We start from the raw sequence: 19,675 nt of genomic DNA on the forward strand, positions 1-19,675 counted from the left end.
GGGACCTGGACCTGTGTCCTGGGATGATGGATCCCCGCTTGTCTCCTTACTTTGCGGAGACCCTTGGTGTGGGGGTTAGGGGGGCTCTGTGCTGTTGATTATGCTCCAGCTAATGAGGAAAGAAACACTAGAAATTCCTAGATGTCAGAGAGAATAGGGGGAAATTCCTTCAATCTTTTTTTGAAGATTGATTTATTAGAGACTGGGGGCAGGAGCAGAGGGAGAGAGAATCCCAAAGCAGACTCCCTACTGAGTACAGAGTTCTAGGACGGCGGGGCTGGATCCCAGGACCCTCCCTGAGATCATGACCTGAGCCGAAATCAAGAGTCAGACGCTTAACCGACTGAGCCACCCCAGCGCCCCCTCCTTAAGTTTTTAAAAAGGAGCATGCTTTGAGTCTGATCTTTGCATGGTGAGAGAGAGATCCAGAAAGAGAGAGGAGCGCATATTAGCAAGGCCCTCAGATTTTGTTTTTAATCTCAGTTTAAGCAGCTCTGTTCCTTTGAGAAATATGTCTAGCTGAGAAGATACCCCGGAGGATGAATTCTGGTCCCAGCTGGGTTTTGGAGAACCGCTTTGGCCCTAGTGTTTCTGCACCTGAGGTGTGCTGCTCTGTCCTTTTCCTGCCAGACCCTATCAGATACCCAGCACCCCATGAAAAGCAATCCGGTTGCCACCTATGGGACAGTTACTGCTGCGGAATCTTGGGGCAGTCCAGTCTGCTGACTCCGCAGAGTTCGCAGGCAGAGGCAAAAAACTTGAATGATGATTTTTTTTTTAAGTGGGCTCCATGCTGGGCGTGGAGACCGATGCGGGACTTGAACTCACAATCCTGAGATCAAGACCTGGGCTGAGATCAAGAGTTGGACACTTAAAAGACTGAGCCACACAGGTGCCCCTTGAATGGTGATTTGTTAAGCAATTGCCACCTCTCTCTGTCATTCAAGAACTTTGCAAATAATTTGCCCGTTCCATACACTGTTCTGTTTTAAAGCCAGAACCGCCACCATCTACTTGAAGAGCTGTGCTGCAAGAATTGCTCTTGCAAGCTAAGTGGATATAGTTTATGTATCTTAAAACCTGCATTAAACGTTAAATGACGTGGAGGGCTTAAATGGTGTAAGGGCACCCTTGCTCCATTGTCTGGGGCACTGGCCTGGGTGCTTTAAGGTACAGTGAGTTTGCAGATGATCAATTTCTAACCAGCTTTCCCAGAAACAGAAACCTACAGTTGGAAGTGTTCTCAGGGGAGAAGACAGCCATTTGCACCAGCGGAAGGCCCTTGTGCTATTTTTGCAATAGTAAGGGAATTCTCTGCATTTATCCCATTTCGGAGCTCTTAAGATCTATGAGACACATTGTAAAGTCTTCAGACTACCCTCTTGAAACACTGACAAATTAAAGCCCACTATGAAAGCATTTTGGTCAAGTTAAAAAAAAAAAAATTGTACATCGTTTTCCTGGTGATGGCTTTTATATCCAAGATCTCATACAAAGTGGTTCACTCCCTGCCCCCGCTCCAGGCTTTGTCCTGCTGCTTTTGATTAAGGATGACTCAGGAAATGGAGTTTCTTGAGCAAGACCTAGAGGCAGAATTTAGAGCTCACATTCACCTTTCTCATTACTGTGATTGACAGAATAATGCCTCCCTCCCAAAGCTAGCAGCAGGTCCTAAACCCTGGAACCTATAACTATTACCTTATTTGGGAAAAGGGTCTTTCCAGATGTGATTAAAAGAAGGACCATAAACTAAGGGGACCACTCTGGATTACTGGAGAGGCCCCTAATTGCAATCTCATATATTATAAAATTCAGACAGAGATTTGATATACACATGCAGAGAAGGCAAAATGTGAAGGCAGAACAGAGAGATTTAAGAATGTGGATGTGACTGCGTGCCAAGGAACGGAAGCCACCAGAGGCCGGAAGAGGCAAGAGACAGTTTCTCTCCTGGAGCGCCTGGAGGGAGCACAGCCCTCCTGCCATCTTGATTTCAGCTAATTGCTGCTGATTTTGGCCTTCTGGCCTCCAGAATGGGAAGGAAATAGATTTCTGTCATTTACCAACTTTGTGGTGCTTGTTACAGCAGCCGCGGGACCTGATACCTCCCTCCATATGCCAGGAGCTTTGTGGTGAAAATGGCAGCAGGTGCTTGGTCCTTCTCCCCCCTGAGGGTCAAAATCTAACCGCACTCCCTTGGACTACAGGCTGGCCTCAGCGACTGACTGATCTACCGGAATGTGACAGAAGTGACGTGCTAGGACTTTGGAAGCTGGGTCAGACAGAGCCTTGTTGATTATGCGTGCATCTCTTGAATACTCACTCTTAAAACACAGTTACCTTGCTGCGTGGGAACCCAGGCAGCCTCTCGGAGACAAGTTAAAGTCACCGGCTTTCACCCCCAGCTGAGCACCGAGCTGACGGCCAGCACCCACTTACCAGCTTTGGGAGGGAATGGTCTCAGAGCCTTCCTCGCCAAGCCGAAGCTTCTCAGCTAATGCTGTGTTTGGTACACAGCTGTGCCTGCCAGACTCTGCCAAGAGTGTGGATTTGTGACCCAGATAAATAATCTGCTTCGTTTCAAGGGTGGCTCGTTATGCAACAAAAGGTAGAACAAGCTTTTTTAAAAAAAAGGCTGCCGTCTGGTGGCCCCAACCCCATTCTTCAAGGCTGCCTTAATTGGCCTGGGCTAGGATTCAGACACTGGTACTTTTTAAGTGTCCTGGCTGATTCTCATGTGTCTCTAGGGTCGGGAAGCACTGAATCACAGAAACATTTTGCCAATCTGAATTTGGCAGTGATACAATTTTTTAAAAAAATTTTCAGAACTTTCTTTCTGTGGCCCTTGGATGTTGGTGTGAGATATGGGCTGTCCTGACTGTGCCAACACTCTGAACCACAAAGTATTGATTAGTTCACACCCCGTGCTCTTACACTCTGCGTAAGCTCTGACTTGGAAATTTGAGGGTACAGGTTACTATATATTTTTCATACCTTGTTTGTATTGGCTTTTTGTTTTGTTTTATAAAATAGCGACATCTATTTCATGGATTCTTTGTCCCAAATAATACATGAAAATAACCTTGCAGATCCTTTTTATTTTTCTGACAACGGCAGAATGCCGTCCCTGGACCCATCAAACATTTTTTTTTGTGCAAGCCCTTTTGTCTTCTGAAGAGTTGGACAAGATGTCTGCACTCTCTTGCCCATCCGCCAGGAAGGACCCATAGTCCCTAAGCATTTGTCTGATGCCTCCCATTGGCCATGTCCCCGGCCTGGTCTCAAGAAACTCAGCTGGGATGGTTGAGAGGGCTGCACTTAGAGGCACGAAGAGAAATTATGTGACTGATGGACTGTCCTTCCTCGTTCACATCTTCCCGATGGCTCTGATCCTCCCCCTTTCTACTCCTCTCTGTCTCCACTCCCTGCCCGCTGCCAGCTGTAGACTTCAGAGACCCTACTGGGACCACCACTGCCCATCCCATAGACACCAGTCTCCCTGCTGCCTGTTTGCTGCCTTCTCGCTCCAGCCCATGCTCTCTACTCTCACCCTGCTGGCTGACATCCATGCCACCATGCCAGCTCAGTCCTAGCCTCTGGAGTCCCAGCAGGATGGCATCTGCCCAAAGAAATCCCAGTGGCCTTGGCTTTTTATAATCAGAAGACCAATGCTCAGTCCTCTTTCAAGTCTCCAAACCTGACATGCCTGCCGCCATTTTGTTTGTCGCACAGCTGTCTGGTCCTCTGAGACCCACTTGACTGCAACCCCAAAATCTATGGGGATCTTTACACCAGAGCCACCGGTCTACCCTAGAGCTCAGTTTGCTGTGTCGCACGTCCTTTGCCTGTGCTGGACACCTGCTCTGCAATGGGTCTTGTCCCACCCATCTGGACCTCCATCTCGATGTCCAGCACTTTGGAACAGGGCCTTTAATTGAGAAGGTCCCAAAGCGATGTGAAAGGGGCTCTGTGTACAACTAGTTGCACTGTTGGTCATGTTGGGTTGGGAGGGGATGGAAACCTGGGGTCTGATGGGCTCGGAAAACTCGATTCAGCACACAGAAACCAGTTCACGTAGTGTATGACTTCTTAGTCTTTAACATGTCATCACGGTCACAAATCCTTGTAAGGTGGCTGTGGCATGCTTCCTTTCCCAGATCTATTAAATCAGAAAGTTCGTGGTCACCTGACAACCAGAACTAGGGTTCCAAAGGCCTGTAATTGCGGATATTAGGGTGCTCTGCTGAGCCTGCGGAGGAGGATGGGCAGCACACAGAGACTGTGACCCCGAAAGGCATGTCGCCGTGGACACCTGGTTGCAACAATTTTATTTCAGATAGAGCCTCAGGCTGTGTGAAGACGAGCTTACCTAGAAAGTCATCTGGGTTACTGGGAAATTTGACTCCTCTTTTGGGTTTGCATTGACCAAATGGACCTTGTTAGAGGTATATTCTCAGCCCGGGGCCCCAGCTCGGCTTCCGCATCACCAGGATTGACACATTTGTGGGTGCTGAGATCAAGTCTGCGAAATGTGGCCAGCCTTTATTCGTACTGGGGAGGTGAAGAAGCTTTGTTGTTATGTATTTAAGAAAGGAATTATTTATCCCCAGAGGAACTGGAAATTACTTGATTCTGGCCTTTCCTGAGTGAGTGTAGCCAGCGCTAAGTCTTAGGATTTTTAGGTTTCCTGTCCCTCACCATCTGGGGACCCCGCAAACCCCAGCCACTGCTTCCTGGCTCCCAAGTTTATCTTAAACATTCCCTGAACTTACAAGTCTTCAGTGGATGCTTGGGGACCTTCCCAAATTCCCCAGGCTCCTGGCTGTCTGATGGCAGATGCATTTCTTTTCTCCTCTATCCTGGCTGGCCTTTGCCAAATGTAACTGCTTTTTGGAACAGCCATCGGAACGTTCCAGATCTCTCTAGACTTGAGTTCTTCAAAACAGTATATTAGTTAGTACCTCTGGCTAGGATTATTCCTGACCAGGATTCAAAGGCAGCGTGGCAGATGTCTGTCCTACAGAGGGGAGAAAAGGAAAAATCACCTGCCTAATGCTTGACGATCCATTCCTGAGAAGGGTTCATAGTAAACTTCTGCTCTGGGAAAAATGCATTCTTTATGTAGATGCCTGATCTTCCATCTTCCAGATTCGGGCTTCTGTCCTTCCTCCCTCCCTCCTTCCACCAGTGCACTCCTTTGTCTCTTAATTTTTAAGGTTCTGGATCTTAATGCTTTCCCCATGTGGCCTGCCAGGTTACACATGCTGCAGTAAGAGCAAGGCTTCATTTTCCTACATCAGGGGAGACGTTTCTAGGTCTAACCTTTCTAGCCCCTTGTCTGCGCACCTTGTGGGAGAAGACCCCCCCCCCCCAATGTGAAAGAGCCCTGTTATGAACATGCAAAGGATGAACTTAGGGTTTGGGCTCTCTTCCAAGTTCAATTCTGGCCACTTGACCTTGGGAAGTGACCCTCTGAATGCCTCCATTTCTTTAACTGCAAAACGAGTAGCTAATGGCCTTGTTCTGTCCATTAAATAAAATTCTACTTAGGAAGCATTCAGAACAATGCTGTGGGATACCTCAGCTGTTTCGAGTACAGGGACTAGGTTTTTGAGTGACATTATGTCATTTTTAAGATCGCGACATGGCTGGGCATGCTTCTCCAGGAGGCACTCTGCCCGACCCCCTCATGGGCAATCAGGCCAATTCTCCAAGCACAAAATACACCAAAGTCAGCACAGACTGGCCGAGGACGTGGACGGTTTCAGGAGGCTCCTTGGGACGTGAGAGGCCTTCCTGTAGGACGGAGGGCGGCCGCTGTTTCTGCCTGACTCCTGCTCCCCGCCACAAGTTTTATTTCCCAAAGAACCTTTCAATCAAGATGAGACCCTTCCGGTTCTTCCCTTCTTTCCTGCCCAGTTTCCCTGGGCTGGGTGGTGAGACTGAAAGAAAGAAGAGGGTCTCCTCTCTATTTTTCTTCCTTACACCTAGAATTCTCCAAGGATGCTTTCCCCTCCTCTGAAACCCACACTGGCCCATCTCACCAGATTCCTGGAAGACCCAGGAAGCTTTATTCCTTGTTTGTTTCCCTTACTGCTATCAGAGAACTGCCTCCTCCCCAGATCTTTGGAGTTTCATTAGGAAGGGATGTCAGTTTCGTGGCAGATCCTATAAAGCTGGGTGGTGTGACCAGATGGGGTGTTTCCCAGAGTCTCCATCTCCCGCTGGCCTGATTGCACCTGCGCTTCTGTCCCCCTCCTGTCAGCTTGTTGTAGGCTTAGGTTCACTGTCTGTCTTTGTCCATGAGGAAAAAAAAAAAAAAAAAATCTGCTTGTCGCCTACAAGGACAAAGCATCATTGTCAAGGCTACCACTTGTTGGCTTCCTAGCAGGTGCTCAGTAATTCATTCATACTGTTTTCCTCGTTCTTTACAACCCTGAGGTTGTACAGAGAACCATCAGAGGAAACTAGGTGTTCGGTAACTCATCGCTGTCACACAGTAATGAGAAAATCTGGGATTCAGACCCCGAATCCCTCCTTCCAGAGGGCGGCGCTGCTCCCCGGAAGCATTGGGGTGAGCAGAACAGAGGACCAACTAACTCGTCACCATCCAGCTCCAAGCCTTTATCTTCCCTCCACGAAGGTGCCCTGTGATTCTCTGTGTTCTCCAGCTTGTCGATCCCATAAAATGTCATTGGAAAAACTAGACGGACTTCTTTTGGGGCACACCCTCACCCATCACCATGGCCCCTTGAGTGGCCACTTGGCTTCCTCCCCCAGGTGAGGGTCTGAGGGCGTGCTAAAGGTACCTTGCCCCTCAGTCACTGTAAATTACCTTCACAGCATTGCTGGAAGTGGGATGGGAGGTATTAGCCTCATTCTGTAGATGGAGAGAGAGCTCTGCCAAGTCAGTGTCTCAACTGGGTCTAGAGGCTTGGATGGTTCCAGAACTTGTTCCCTGATACAGTCTGTTAGGAAAGGTACAGAGTGTGTTCTATGATGAGTTCCATACAGAGGAGGAGTTCAGCAGGACGGATTGTGCGTCAGTAGGAATTGTTATTGGGTCCATCCCCCTAGCCCCCATGCATCTCAGTGATGAGTAGCTCAGAGCTCTGAATTCCCTGCCCCCCTTGGCTCTTTGACCCTAAAAGACAGGAGTGGGAGGCAGGTGGATACCCCAGGGCCAGTGCAGGCACTCCGCTCCTGCTTCCTTGCTCCCACCTCCCACAGGACCCAGAAAATGCTGTAGGAGAGGCTTGCCCTGAGGTCCCCTGTGGGATTCTGGAACATACTCCTGCCTCCTTATTAATTTCCAAACCCTTTGCTTCCTGGAGCTTCCCAGCCTCTGGCTTCTTGCTCTGCCCTGGGTTCATCTCTATAGGGGTCTGAAGACCAGTTCCTCTAAATTTTCTCCAGGAAGCAGTGGGCCACAGGAAATCTGTGCCATCCAGGCTGGCCTCAGTGACTTCTCATGGAGTCCATTGTGCTTGATTAATTACCCTTCCATTTTCATCCCTCTCTTGGTAAACACAGTTTCTTTATTCTGGCTACTGTTGCTTCTTCCCAGGGAAACTTAGTATAACCTTTGGGTTGTGTTCTCCTGTCTTAGAATAGCTTCTGCTCTGTGGCAGTGTGCCAAGCCTTTTTATAATTTTTGTCTTCGGGTTGGATATTATGTAGACATTCAGACATTTCAATATTCCACTTATTTATACCAATTTTGTTTTCTGAAAGCAAATATGCATTGAGTACCCCCCCCCGCCCCGCCCAGGAGCACTGCCTTTGTGACTGATTCACTCTGTAAAGATTTGCATTGCTTTTCCAAAGGTCTGCGAATGTTTGGTGCACATGCACTAGGAAGGAGAGGTGCTGCCTCCCCTCAGAAAGGAATTTCAGCAGGGAGAGTGGGGATTGCATATGGCACAGCAGTCCCTGTGTCAAAGCAGGAGCTTGTGCTCAGCTCTTAGTTCTTGGTAGCTGAGTTTTGCTGCGGACTTCCCGGGCCTTGCTCAGTCCGTTCCCCATGCCCTAGCTGGTGCCTTCGCTTGGGAAACCAGATCAGCAGGGAGTCTGGTGTCTGAGCTTGCTGATGCTTGAAGATGCCGTTGGAAGTAGAAGGCACCCCCCAGGAACCCTGATCCTGGAGCCCACGGCCCCCCTGGTGCTTCCCTCCCCACCCCCAAATGGAAAGGTCTTAAGAACATAGAATAAGGAAAATGGGGTGATATTGACCTTGGCGCTTTTCACCCCACTAAATTCAGAAGCTCATAGTTGTGTCCCTTGCAGCTCCTTTTAAATGCAACCGGACTTTGCCCCCAAGTTTTGCCTGACCCCCAAGAGTGATTCTGGATGTCCTGTAGAAGGTGCTTATTTTTTGGTGGCGAGTCCTCAGATCCATGACGACTTGAGAACTAGTGGGTCTTGGAAAGAGATCCAACCCCTGGAACTGCCCCCCAACCAAATCCCCAGGTGCCTCCTCAAAGCCGTACAGGGGAGGTGAGGAATAGTAACAATGGCAGGACATGAAAAGCATCAGGAGGCTGTCCCCTTCCCAGTGCCTGCTCAGCATTACTGCCATCTCTCTGCAGGCTGGACCCCACAGCTTGCTTCCTTAAAGTACCCAAATCCTACCCGCTATAGCCAGTCTCCAAATTTGAGTCTTTTTTCTTGGTTTGTTGAATCTCACTGCTGGTCTCTAAGGTAAATGTCCTTCTCAGAGTTTACAGTGCACAAGCCCTTTGCCTCTGATGGGTGAGGGTCAGAGTAAGCACCCCATCACCCCCATACCCACACCCCACTGTGCCTGTCTGTACACGGCAGACACAGGTGCTGGGAGGTTTCCTTCCTGCACGACTGTGTCTCCCTTAGTACTAGAAACGTCCAATCACCAGTCGGTGAGGATCTTGACTTCATACCATAGTACCAGTTAGCTTCTAGACCAGAGGAAAAAATGAATAATCTTTAAACCATGTAACTGGGAAGCCAGCAGATGGCTAGTTCCACCGACTTTTACTCTCCCTTAGGACACCGGCTCCCCCCACACCCTTACCCCTACACACACCAGTATCTGCTCTCGGCTTCTCTGTCCGTTCACATTGGAACAAAGGATAGGATCTTCTTCGCCCCTTCAAGCAGAAGAGCCCCTTCAAAGAGGCCAACTGAACTGAATCCGTTTCATAGCACAGCAAAAGCCTCACTCTCCGCCCCTGACCTTGACAAGACAACCCGTGTGTCCAAAGGAAGGCATAGTTTTTTTGACACTAATATCTGTATGTTTCTGTCCCTGCAGCCTTAGGAAAATCCAAAGGTACAGTATCCTCGGGTAGCTACGAGGCCACGTGAAATCTCTGAGAACAAGCCATGCCTTTAGTGAGCTCTGCGAGAGGGTGAATGTGCCGTGTTTGGTTGCTTGGCCGACTTAGTGGAAGCAGGGTCTCTGTGGTTAAAACTGAATCGCAGCCCGGAGGGACCGTAGGCACGGTCAGCCCCTTACTTGCCGCATAGACCTGCGGGTGTGGCCTGCATAGACTGTAGCTCGGCCAGGGTCCCGGGGCTAGTGCAGGAGTCCTGACTTGGGCTTGTGTCCTAGACCCCAAGTGACAAAGAGGAGGACAGATGTCTAGATGTTTCCTGCTGGTCAGTGCCACCTTCTAGTGCGATGCTGCCCCTGCCGCTCCCCCTCAACCCCCGCCCTGCCCATCTCCATCTCCCACTTGGGGGAGGGAATGAGCCCCAGAAAGGCTGCATTCTGCTCTGGGGCAAGCTTGGATTCCACACGCAGATCCTGAGGCCAGCTGGCTTTGGCAGAGGGTGGAAGCGGAGCTGCCAGGCGCGCCGGGGCTGCCGGTGTGCAGCGGGGCTCGGGGCAGCCCCGGGCAGGGCAGCGCCCCAGCCCAGCCTCGCTTCCCCGGCCCAGGAGGGTGCTAAGGCTGTGCTGCTGTTCTCCTGGCGGACGTGCTTGAATGTGTCCGCTGTGCGGGGGAGGGCGCCTGCTCCTGGGCACACGTGGGTAAGCGGGTGTCTTTGTGTCCCTCGCCAGCATGGGCGTGAGGGTCATGGACACGTCCTGGGTGGCTCGAAGAGGCTCCTCGGCCGGCAGGAAGGCGTCCTGCGCCCCGCCCACCATGCAGCCCCCCGCGCCGCCCGCCGAGCTTGCTGCGCCTCTGCCGTCGCCCCTCCCGGAGCAGCCCCTGGACGGCCCCGCAGTGCCCTCACTGTCGCCATCGGGCTTGGGCCTCCAGCCTGGGGCCGAGCGGACCAGGTAAGTGGAGCCAGGCCAGCCAAGGCACGTGCGGGGCGGGGGCGGGTTGGCTGCGCCCTCTCCGGGCCTCATGGATGCTGTCACCTCCCTGTTCCCGGGCCTTTGTGTTTGGCTTTCTGCATCCTGCTGGCATGCAGCGAGTGATTCCCAGCTCTCCCCCACCCCGGCTCGTCAGATGGAGCCCCGGCTTCCCGAGAATAGCATCCTGCGGCGGGTATGCAAGGTGGCAGCTCACGAAAGCCGTGAGAGCGCTAAGTTGCCAACTCCGGTCTCCCCTTCCTTTTCTGCCGTAATGACTTCCCGATTCTGAAATGTGGGGTTGAAGTTATTCTCCCTTTCTCTCCTCTCTACTTAAAGGTAGAGGAGCCGTTTCCCCATCTGCTTACCTGGGTGCAAATCAGGGAAGGAGTGGAGGTCATGTGGTCACTCTGGTGGGGCCTGGGCACCTGTGCGGTGTGATGCCCAGTTGTGTTTCCATTTGTTCCAGGGCAGAAGCGAGGGAGCTCCTGGTGCTCCTGGTTCAGTGAATGTTTATGGGGGATTGAGTCCATCCAGAGAGAAAATGCGGGACCTGTGCCCTTAAGGCAGTTCCCGTCCCCGTATGCGGAATCAGGGCACATGGCCATTTGGTCCCAGCAGAGAGGGTGTCATCTGGCCCCTTCTTGACAGGGGCATCCTGGAAGGGGGAAAGGCACAGGACTACTTCGCTGGGTGCTTCTGTCCTGAAACAGCTGAGAAGCTGGAAAGCTCTTTCAAATCAGAGGCCACTGTGCGTCTGTTAATGGGGATACAGCATTTCCCCCTGGGCGCCTGCTGAAGACCTTTTGGAGGCTTTGGGAAGCTGAACTTTTCATCCAATCTTTTCTCTTAAGATTGATTGATTGATTTTAGAGAGAGAAAGCATAAGAGGGAGAGAGAGTCTTCAGCAGACTCCATGCTGAGTGTGGAGCCCGAAACAGGGCTCCTGCTCATGACCCTGAGATCACGACCTGAGTCCAAACCAAGAGTCGGATGCTTAATAGCGCCCCGTCACCCGATCTTTATCATACACGTCCACACAAATGCCAGCTTCCTACATGAAGGGACTGCAGGGTTTTTGTTATTGTTTTTGTTTTCCTTTAGTGAGTAGGAAGTATTTTCCCTGTGAAATGGGGAAATGACAAAAAAAAAAAAAATGGGACAGTCAGCGTTCGGGAGTGGGCAGCTGGCAGTGGGTGTGCTTGGGCTGTTGTTGATGGCTCCAGCTCAGGGCTCGAGGACAAGGGCCCTGGCTCTGCACTCGCTGGGCTTCAGGTCCCCTCGAAAGAGGCAGGTGCGGGGGGGGGCAAGTTCAGCAGAGATGTAGAGGACGATCGCTGTGGGCCAGGGCGGCTCCGAGGACGACCTGAACCAGTGGGAGAACTGCCGCGAGGGGTTGCTTCTTGTGCTCTTCTCGGCTTCGTCCTGATTTCCCATCCGAGGGCCGACTCTCAGTGCTCAATGCTATTTGACCTATAAAAGCTATTTTTAGAAAACGCCCCTCCAAGATGGATTTCCCCGGTATTTCCAGAATCTCAAAGATGCGTGGTAACCCTGAGAGTCGCTCCTGGGCCCGGGCACCACCCACGGGTTCAGAGTATTTGAGAGCTCATTGCCTTTGCTCATACTGGTCTTTTTTTTTGGGGGGGGGTACCCAGCTCTGAGACGTTCCCTTGGGTGCCCGTGTTCTTCTACCATTCTTCTTCTCTGCCCACATGGATTCTCCCCAGTACAAATGCATATTCCATTGTTTTGGGGGGGTTTTGTTTTGTTTTCTATTTTCTGGACATTCACAGCCCAGTTGATGTTTCCTCCAGTTGCTGGATTCCTGTCTGCCCCCCTCCCCAGATGGCAGGCCCTCCCCTCCCTCTGACTTGCTCCCCAGGCCCGCCCCTGCCAGACCTGGTGGCTCTCCAGCCAGGCTTCGCCTCTGCCTCCTGCTCCCCTGCTTGGCATTGACTCTGCCCCCAAGCGCTGCTTCCTGCCCCTTTGCACCCCAGCTCACTGTGTCATGTGTCCCCAGAACTAACCTGTCCTTGAATGTGTCCTTACCAAGCCACCTCCATCTAGGGCTCCTTAGTAACTGCCCCCGCACTGGGTCAGCTGCACCCATGCTGGGGTGGGGGGATGGGTCAGCAAGGTCAAGTAGGGAAATAGCCGTTTCTGTGGGTGGGGAGCACCTCAGGTGGGCGGGGAGGGCCAGCTGCTTGCTCCCTAGATTCCCCGCAGGCAGAAGACGCTGGTATCCCGTGAGAAGCCAGTTTTGTTGCTTGCTTGCTGTGGGCTTTCTTTTTAAGGTTTTAACTACCTGTTGATGGCGGCAGAGGTGGAGGGAAGAGTAGATTGATATTTGGCTGTAATAGCTGGTGCCTGGTGACTTTGAGCCTGAAAAAGAATGAATGGTTTCCCCCCCCCCCCGCCAGGTTGTTTTTCATTAAACAGAGAAAGATGTCATTCTTCCAGCCCCTCATGATGAAATGGCTTCTGTGGCGGGGCGGGGGGCGGGGTGGTGGCGGATTACCCAGGTGTGGTTTGAAGTTCACCCTGAGAAGGAGAGAGTTTACCTCAGCCTTGAACTTGACGTTGCCTTAACGCCTTCACATGGGGGAAAGCCAGCTACACTTTGGATTTTGCTGTTCCAGCGCTGGTTCCCGCCTCCCAGTCCTGCTGGCCGTAACCCGCTGGGACGGGGTGGCCGATCTCTAGCTCTTTCATATTAGGGGGCCTCTAGATAAATTTAGGGAACAAATACGCTCTGCCTGTTTCCGTGGGAAAGAGGTAGCCATTGCGAAGGATTTAGGTCCTGAGCCCCATGCCTGATCCCCGGGGGCAGGAGGGTCCAGGCAGTCGCTGACGAGGGTGACGAGGGTGACAGGTAGCTTTCATTCTGCTTCGCTAGGGGCTGCCTGGAGCATAAGTAAGTGGGAGAAAGAGTCCTTTGAGGGGCTCATGGCGGAGGGACCTCCGGAGCTCCATTAGGAACGTCTGCCAGGGGAGGGGCGTCGGGGGATGGTGGGGAGCGATGAGCTGGCCGTTTCTTTCCTGCCCCAGTCCTCTGGCTGGAGTAGGCTGTCTGTGAATATGTGCTCTATCTTTAGGACAATGCCTGGCAGAGAGGCAGCTATGGAGGATGAATCCCCTTTGGGACATGGTGACCTGGGGTGTCCCTTTCTCAATTCAGAGGACTCCAGAAGCCCTCCCTGCCATGGGCCCTGGGGGGGGGGGAGCTGGGGGGAGCTGGGACTTGAATTGGCCATAAGTGAGAGCACAGTGAGGGGGCTGTGTTCACTGTCCCACTTGCTGGGACTGATACCCAGGCTGGGCCCACTGCTCGGGCTCGTTGTGTGGAGATCAGGGAAATCAGCTGAGAGCCGTGGCCCCACAACACAGAGTGGGGGCGCTCGTGGACTCCTGGCAAAGGGCAGAGGCGTGGAGAGGTAGGAGCAGAACACAGGTCCCCAGAGCCCAAGAAGGGACCGTCCCTTCTCCTGGAGCATCCCTGAAGGGCACGGGGCAGACAGAGGGTTGGCCTGGCATAGCTCGTGGGATCCCGACCCGCAGGGCTGTATGCTGTGTGTGCCTGAGTGTAGGGGTTTTCTTGTCTCGTGTGCTTCTGTTCCAGCACTGCGAAGAGCAAGGAGCTTTCTCCGGGATCCGGGCAGAAAGGAAGTCCAGGCTCCAGCCAGGGGACACCCGGCGCAGGGACACAGCCAGGGCCACAAGCAGGCCCCAGCCCCAGCCAGCCGCCCCCAGACCAGAGCCCGCACACTCTCCGGAAAGGTACGTCACTGTGACCCTTCGCACAGGTCTCCGACCGGGGACAGTTGTCATGATGCCTGGACACTCCTTTCCCTCACTTAGCATGGACATTGAGAGATCGTGTGACTTCGTGAAAAATCTCTGGGCTGGGCATTAGAGCTTTGGGGAGTTAACTGACTCCAAGAGGGCCCACTTTGTCTTTTCCTCATGTCACTTGTTTGAACAGCAGGCTCAGTCGGCTCTGAGTCCCAGACACCGAGATTGCGTCCCAGACCCTGAGACCTCTCTGTATACAGCGTTGTCCACGTGTCTTTCACAGATCCTGGCGGGCCCTACCACTGCCTCTTAAGATGCTCTCTGGGGTCTTTTGCAGGGGCCCTATGCCCCGAGCGGGGGCCTGGCATGGCTGCCTACCCCTGGGATTGTTTCTAGAAGGTGACACAGAGCAGGGAATTGTGATTGTTGCTACAGGAGTCCTGGCCTTCAGTGTTTCTGGAAGCCTGAGAATCTCTGCCCTGACCCGGGAGCCCCCCAACCCAGAATCTGCCACAGAACCCACCCTCAGAGGCCCAGTTTTCTCTCTGAAATGACTCTCCCAGAGCTAGAGACATGCTCTGTGGTGACATTTCATAAACAGGGGGCTGCACAGACCATGCACTTAAACTTCTTTGTTTTCTCCTTACATTCTTCCTCAGCAAAGTCTCCAACTTAAAGTGGCACCTTATTAAACTTGTTCTCGGGTCAGGCCTTTCCAGCTTCCCAGTGTGGCTTTGGCCTCACTGAATATTCACGGAATAGGGTGGCTCGCCTTGTGCCCCTGAGCCTCTGCATCAGGTCCCTGCTGGGCTCCCTGGCCCTGGGCTGCGGTGACAGGTGCCAGGCCCTTCCCTTTGGTCTCAGTTCCCTGTCACACCCTGCACAGCCTACGGGTCTGTTGCGAGCCCCTCCCATGTGCAGAGCCCTGTGCTGGGCCCTGAGAGTGCAGAGCAACAGGCAGAAAGGCAGACATGGGCACATGGTTCAAGGGAACCGTGGGGAGATGTGGGGACTCCCTCCAGACCCAGGAGCTGGGGCACCATGGTGGCATGGTACCTCAGCATCCCAGCACCGTCGTCCAGCAGCAGCAGGTCGCCCGTGTGGTCCAGACACACTTTTCTGTTCATCTTTGTGTACAAAAGCCTCTACGCCTCCCTCCAGCCCCGAGAGATAGGGTGATGCCTAAGCCACAGTGTCCAGTGGGGTCAGGCTTCTGGTTCCAGGCCCGTCAACCTGATGCTGCCGGTGGCAGGTCAGAAGGTAAGCAGGGAGTGCGGCCTGGAATGACCCTGGCCCCTCCCCCTGGGGGTGGTCCGCAGCTCCAGGTCCTCCTGTGAGAGGCACACCTTTCTCTTCCACCTGCTGCCCCCACCATGCCTGCTCAGCTGTTTTGTGTTTTTAAGGTTTCTCAGTCACACCGTGTCTCCAGTTTTATGTCCTGGCCTAGTCCTGTCGCCACCAAGGAGGGTTAAATGTCCTCTCCAACATGGTGCCGTCCCCTGCTCCTCCCCTCCTCGGGCTCGTGCAGGAGAAGGCCTGTTGGAGCCCCCGTGCCTGGGGCCCCGCTGGCTGCCCTCCCAGTGAGTGAGCACCCCCCTCTGGGAGCTCCTGGAGCAGGGGCCGGGAGAGGCTGCCCCATCTTCGGGTTAGATTGCTGAGAAGGGCTGGTAGAACGGGCCATGGTTCTGGAATGCTCTTCCATGCCGATGCTGTGTAAGTGCCACAACCACGTGGAGAATTGGCGGTCCTTCCTCTCCTGGAGGGGGGTCTAGACAGACTTTCAGGGCACAGGCGGGGTGGTTAAGGCGAGGGAGGGAGCTGAAGCCACGCTGGAGAGACCGTGTCCTTGTCTTGTCCGTGCTGCCCACTGACAGAGCCTGGGGAGCTCGCGCCGTCGTTAGAATAGACTTTGTTCCACGGGGCGGGGGAGCGGAGCTGGGAGAGAAGAGTGCCCGAGGCCTCCTTGAGCACCTAGAAGACAGATTCTTCTGGACTTGGTGCCGTGCACGGCAGCCCTCACTTAGTCATCCCATTTTAGTGATCGCCGTCTCTAAACGTTTGCCTGTGGACACGATCATTCTTACCTGTTCATTGTGAGTGAAGGGTGTAAAGTGTTTGCCATCATGTAGCACGATCAAGTAAACAGAGGCGGTGGGGGAAGACAGAATGAAGAGGGGGAGCCCGCAGTACATCTCTCTGCACAGTCCATGCCCAGAGGGCACGAGTCTTAAAGGAAAACTCGGGGCGGGCAGGTACCCAAGATTCAGAGGAGGGACGGGGTGGGTGGTTGGGGTGATGGAGAAGTCGCTGGGAAACTCGGTTGTCTGTGGCTCTCGCGGGATCCTGGAGCCAGCATGGGCATGGTCAGCCAAAAGTCAGTTTCCTGTCCTGCCACGCTCCAGTGTCGCCAAGTGAGCTCTACTCGTCCCTCTTGGACCCTGTGTCACCGACTCCCCCTTCCTCCGTGTACCCTGATGCTGTGGGAAAGTGCAGAGAGGACACTGGGCAGCCGGCCGCGGCCTGTGCACGGGAAATTTGTTCTCCACCCTGGCGAGGGCTGTGTAGATCATGGCAGCAGTCCAGGGAGGAGGAGGAGAGATTAGTGAGCAGATGGGGAGACATGAAAGCTTGGAATTTGAGGTGAATTTTTAAAAAAACGCATTGGTTGCTTGCAGGTTGGTTGCTAGCGCAGGGAGCCTGGGGTGAGGGGGCGGCAGGTGGTGGGAAGGGGCGGAGGCCGTGCTCACAGGCCTTGGGGACAGCCAGCTTCCTTTCATGACCTAGTGTGTATGCCTGTGTTTTCTCTTTCAGTTTCCAAGAAGCTGGCTCCAATTCCACCCAAGGTCCCTTTTGGCCAGCCCGGGGCTGTGACCGAGCAGTCTGCCGGCCAGCCGTCCCCACTCAGCCTGTCCCCCACCCCACCAAGCACCCCTTCACCCTACGGACTGAGTTACCCCCAGGGGTACTCCCTGGCCTCCGGCCAGCTCTCCCCAGCGGCCGCGGTCCCTCCCCTGGCCTCCCCTGCCGGCTTCACAAGCTCTGCAGCCAAAGCCCGGCCCACCCCTAAGCCCCGACAGAGACCCACCCTGCCGCCCCCTCAGCCTCCCACAGTCAGCCTGCCAGCCCCGAGTCCGCAGTCCACGGAGCACCCCGTGCTGGACGGCATGGCCCCCGGGGAGAGCATGTCGACAGGTAACCAAGCCGCAGTGCCGCCACAGTTTTCCACGAACCTCAGCAGGGTATGCCCAGTGGCGGGATCCCTGGTGCCACTGCCTATTAGCACGTCTGTCTGCCCTGAGGTGGCTGTGCTGGTGCCACGTGTGGCTTCTCTGATCGTCTTGGGAACTTCCCCCACCACACATGAGGCTGGAGGACAGCAGCCCCGGGATCCAGACTGTCCTGCAGAAGGGCTTCTAATGGGGGTTTCTCCCAGTGGAATGCCCGTCAGCACAGGGCTCTGCTTCTGTTCTCTGTCTGGGGATTAAGCACTGAGTACTTGGAGGTGGTGCTCAGTGCTTCGGGAGAGGCTGGGGGGCTGGGTTATGACCGCAGACCAGCCGGCATCTAAGTGAGGTGAGACATTTGTGGGTCTCCTGGGGTAGAGTCACGGCATCTACAAAGGTACAGACCCTTATCTTGAGAACAGAGGCTAAGAACCAAAGACATTTTCTCCTGTGAATGAAGTAAGCCTTATTAGAAACGTGCATTTCCAGCAATATTTAGAGAAGGGTCAGTTCCAGGAAAGACACTGCTCCCCCTGGTTCTTTGAGGAGCTTATTGGACAAGCCCACCACTAAATTTAGTCTTGTATTAAGTTTAAAAATGAGAAATGGAGCTATTACCCCCCATCTCCCCAAAAATATCGAAGTGTGAAGTCACACGCACCACACTGAACCAAAGCCATTCACTGGCAGGAGGAAAAGGACGTTCTTTGCAACGTCTTCCCGGATACTCTGACCACGCCACAGGAGGGACTTGGGACTTGCGTGTGGTGACCGCTAAAGCCCGGCTAGCATTTTCCTCATTCAGGGAGGCAGGCAAGGCATTGGCCTGTGTCCTGGCATGGGAGCGGGCCGCGTGTCCCCAGGTGGCAGAGCCTGGCCCTGTCTGTTCAGGGGTGTCCTGAGTAGCAGGTGAGGCAGCACACACGCCCCAGATATGTGCACGTAACAGATGCTCCCTCACACATACACACACCCTCCCTGCACACACATTACACAATTACCGGATTCATACACATGCATACAAACACACACACACACACACACAAACATGCACCCACAGGTACACATCACTACACACGTACCGCATCCCTACGCTGCACACATGTACATACCCACACACAGCCATCCACATGCTTCGAAGGGCCGGCTGTGTGGTCCTAGGTCGTTGGTTCCCTGGGATTTCTGATGGGGATCATACTTCCCTCATGTTTTAGTCCAAGAGTGAGGTTTTCCCCCTCGGATCAGATGGAAGGTGAGTGAGCCTGTGGAGTTCGGCTCCTGGCACCCACGACGGGTCTCATCCAACTGGCGTGCTTAGGATGGGTCAGGAGATCTTCGTATCATGGGGAGCGGGCAGCCTCTGGTGGTTCGGCTGCTCTGCTTTTGGATGGGACTCCATGTTGCACATACAGCTGCTGACGTCTGACCTGAGACTTATCAAATATTAAGGAAATTCCTCCCCAGAAGTCCACGACACCACTCCCTGCTGGTAGTCGGTGGTGGCGAGGCGTGTTTCCCACATGAGCCCCCACGGGAGGGGGCACAGGTGACAGCAGGAGCTCAGGGTCGCCCCGAGTCACCCTGAGGGGCTGCTCCTGCCCACACACCAGGCCCCCCACCTTCTGAAGCCACCCCAGGGAAGGGCTGCTGGGAAGCATGGATGCAGGAAGCATCGGACACAGGGTGTCACTGGAGAGAAACAGAAAGGTGGGAACACCACGGGAGTTGAAACTGGGGGGCCCAAAGTGAGTGCCCCGCCTTCTTCTGGGCTCTTCGGAACGGCTAACCTCGAGTGCTAACAGCACATCAGCCCCCACACCGTGGTGCGTGCGTCCATCGTGTTCTCTGGCAGCAGGCTGTCGTTCTGTCTGTCCGCACGGGCCTTGGTCCGTGCAGCATCTGTGACGCTTTGGTCCCCCCACCCCGCCCCCGACTGTGATACTCGGTGTAGTTGATTGTCACGTTCTCGTTTCATCGTGTTTATTCCTTTCTCCGAATCCTGTCGTTGTGTTCCTGCAGCTGTGTGACATGAGGGCCGCGGTTGTGGATACGTGTGAGGGGGATTTCAGGGTAAGCGGCCCCAGCTCGCCGGGCCCCGGCGCTCGCTCGGCTCTGCATGTGGCTCGGACCTCCCCCCCGCATGGCCACTCCGCTCCATGCCTCACCTCGGCCTCGGGGGAGCACTCCGGTCCATGAGCTCCTCTGGCTTTCAGGGGATCACTGGCCACCTTGGCTCCGGCTGGCTTCGCGCTAGGAGATGGGGAGGAAGGCCGCAAGCAGGCTTCGCAGGCTCTCCCCTCCTCTGGCTCTTGGGCACCCGGGTCAGCCCCACCATCCCTCTCCCTTCGGCCTAGTACCACAGGGCTCCCAGGTCTGT

General features: G+C 54.0%; 1 protein-coding gene across 4 annotated transcripts in view; it reads left to right on the forward strand.

The window, feature by feature from the left end:
* The window catches only part of ARHGAP44 (Rho GTPase activating protein 44), a 165,815-nt gene that overhangs the window by 142,798 nt on the left and 3,342 nt on the right, over positions 1-19,675 (forward strand). The window contains exons 17-21 of one of the 4 annotated variants that reach the window (XM_045083407.1): positions 9,290-9,307; positions 10,040-10,261; positions 13,902-14,059; positions 16,886-17,266; positions 19,318-19,368. In XM_045083407.1, coding sequence (XP_044939342.1) covers positions 9,290-9,307; positions 10,040-10,261; positions 13,902-14,059; positions 16,886-17,266; positions 19,318-19,325 — 787 coding nt within the window. In that variant the 3' untranslated portion in view covers positions 19,326-19,368. The remainder of the gene's footprint in view (positions 1-9,289; positions 9,308-10,039; positions 10,262-13,901; positions 14,060-16,885; positions 17,267-19,317; positions 19,369-19,675) is intronic. The other 3 variants (XM_045083405.1, XM_045083406.1, XM_045083408.1) reach the window with 3 other exon arrangements.

This window comes from Mustela putorius, unplaced genomic scaffold (assembly GCF_011764305.1).
Source record: "Mustela putorius furo isolate JIRA1106 unplaced genomic scaffold, ASM1176430v1.1 tig00000695_pilon_pilon_pilon, whole genome shotgun sequence".
Taxonomy (NCBI): domain Eukaryota; kingdom Metazoa; phylum Chordata; class Mammalia; order Carnivora; family Mustelidae; genus Mustela; species Mustela putorius.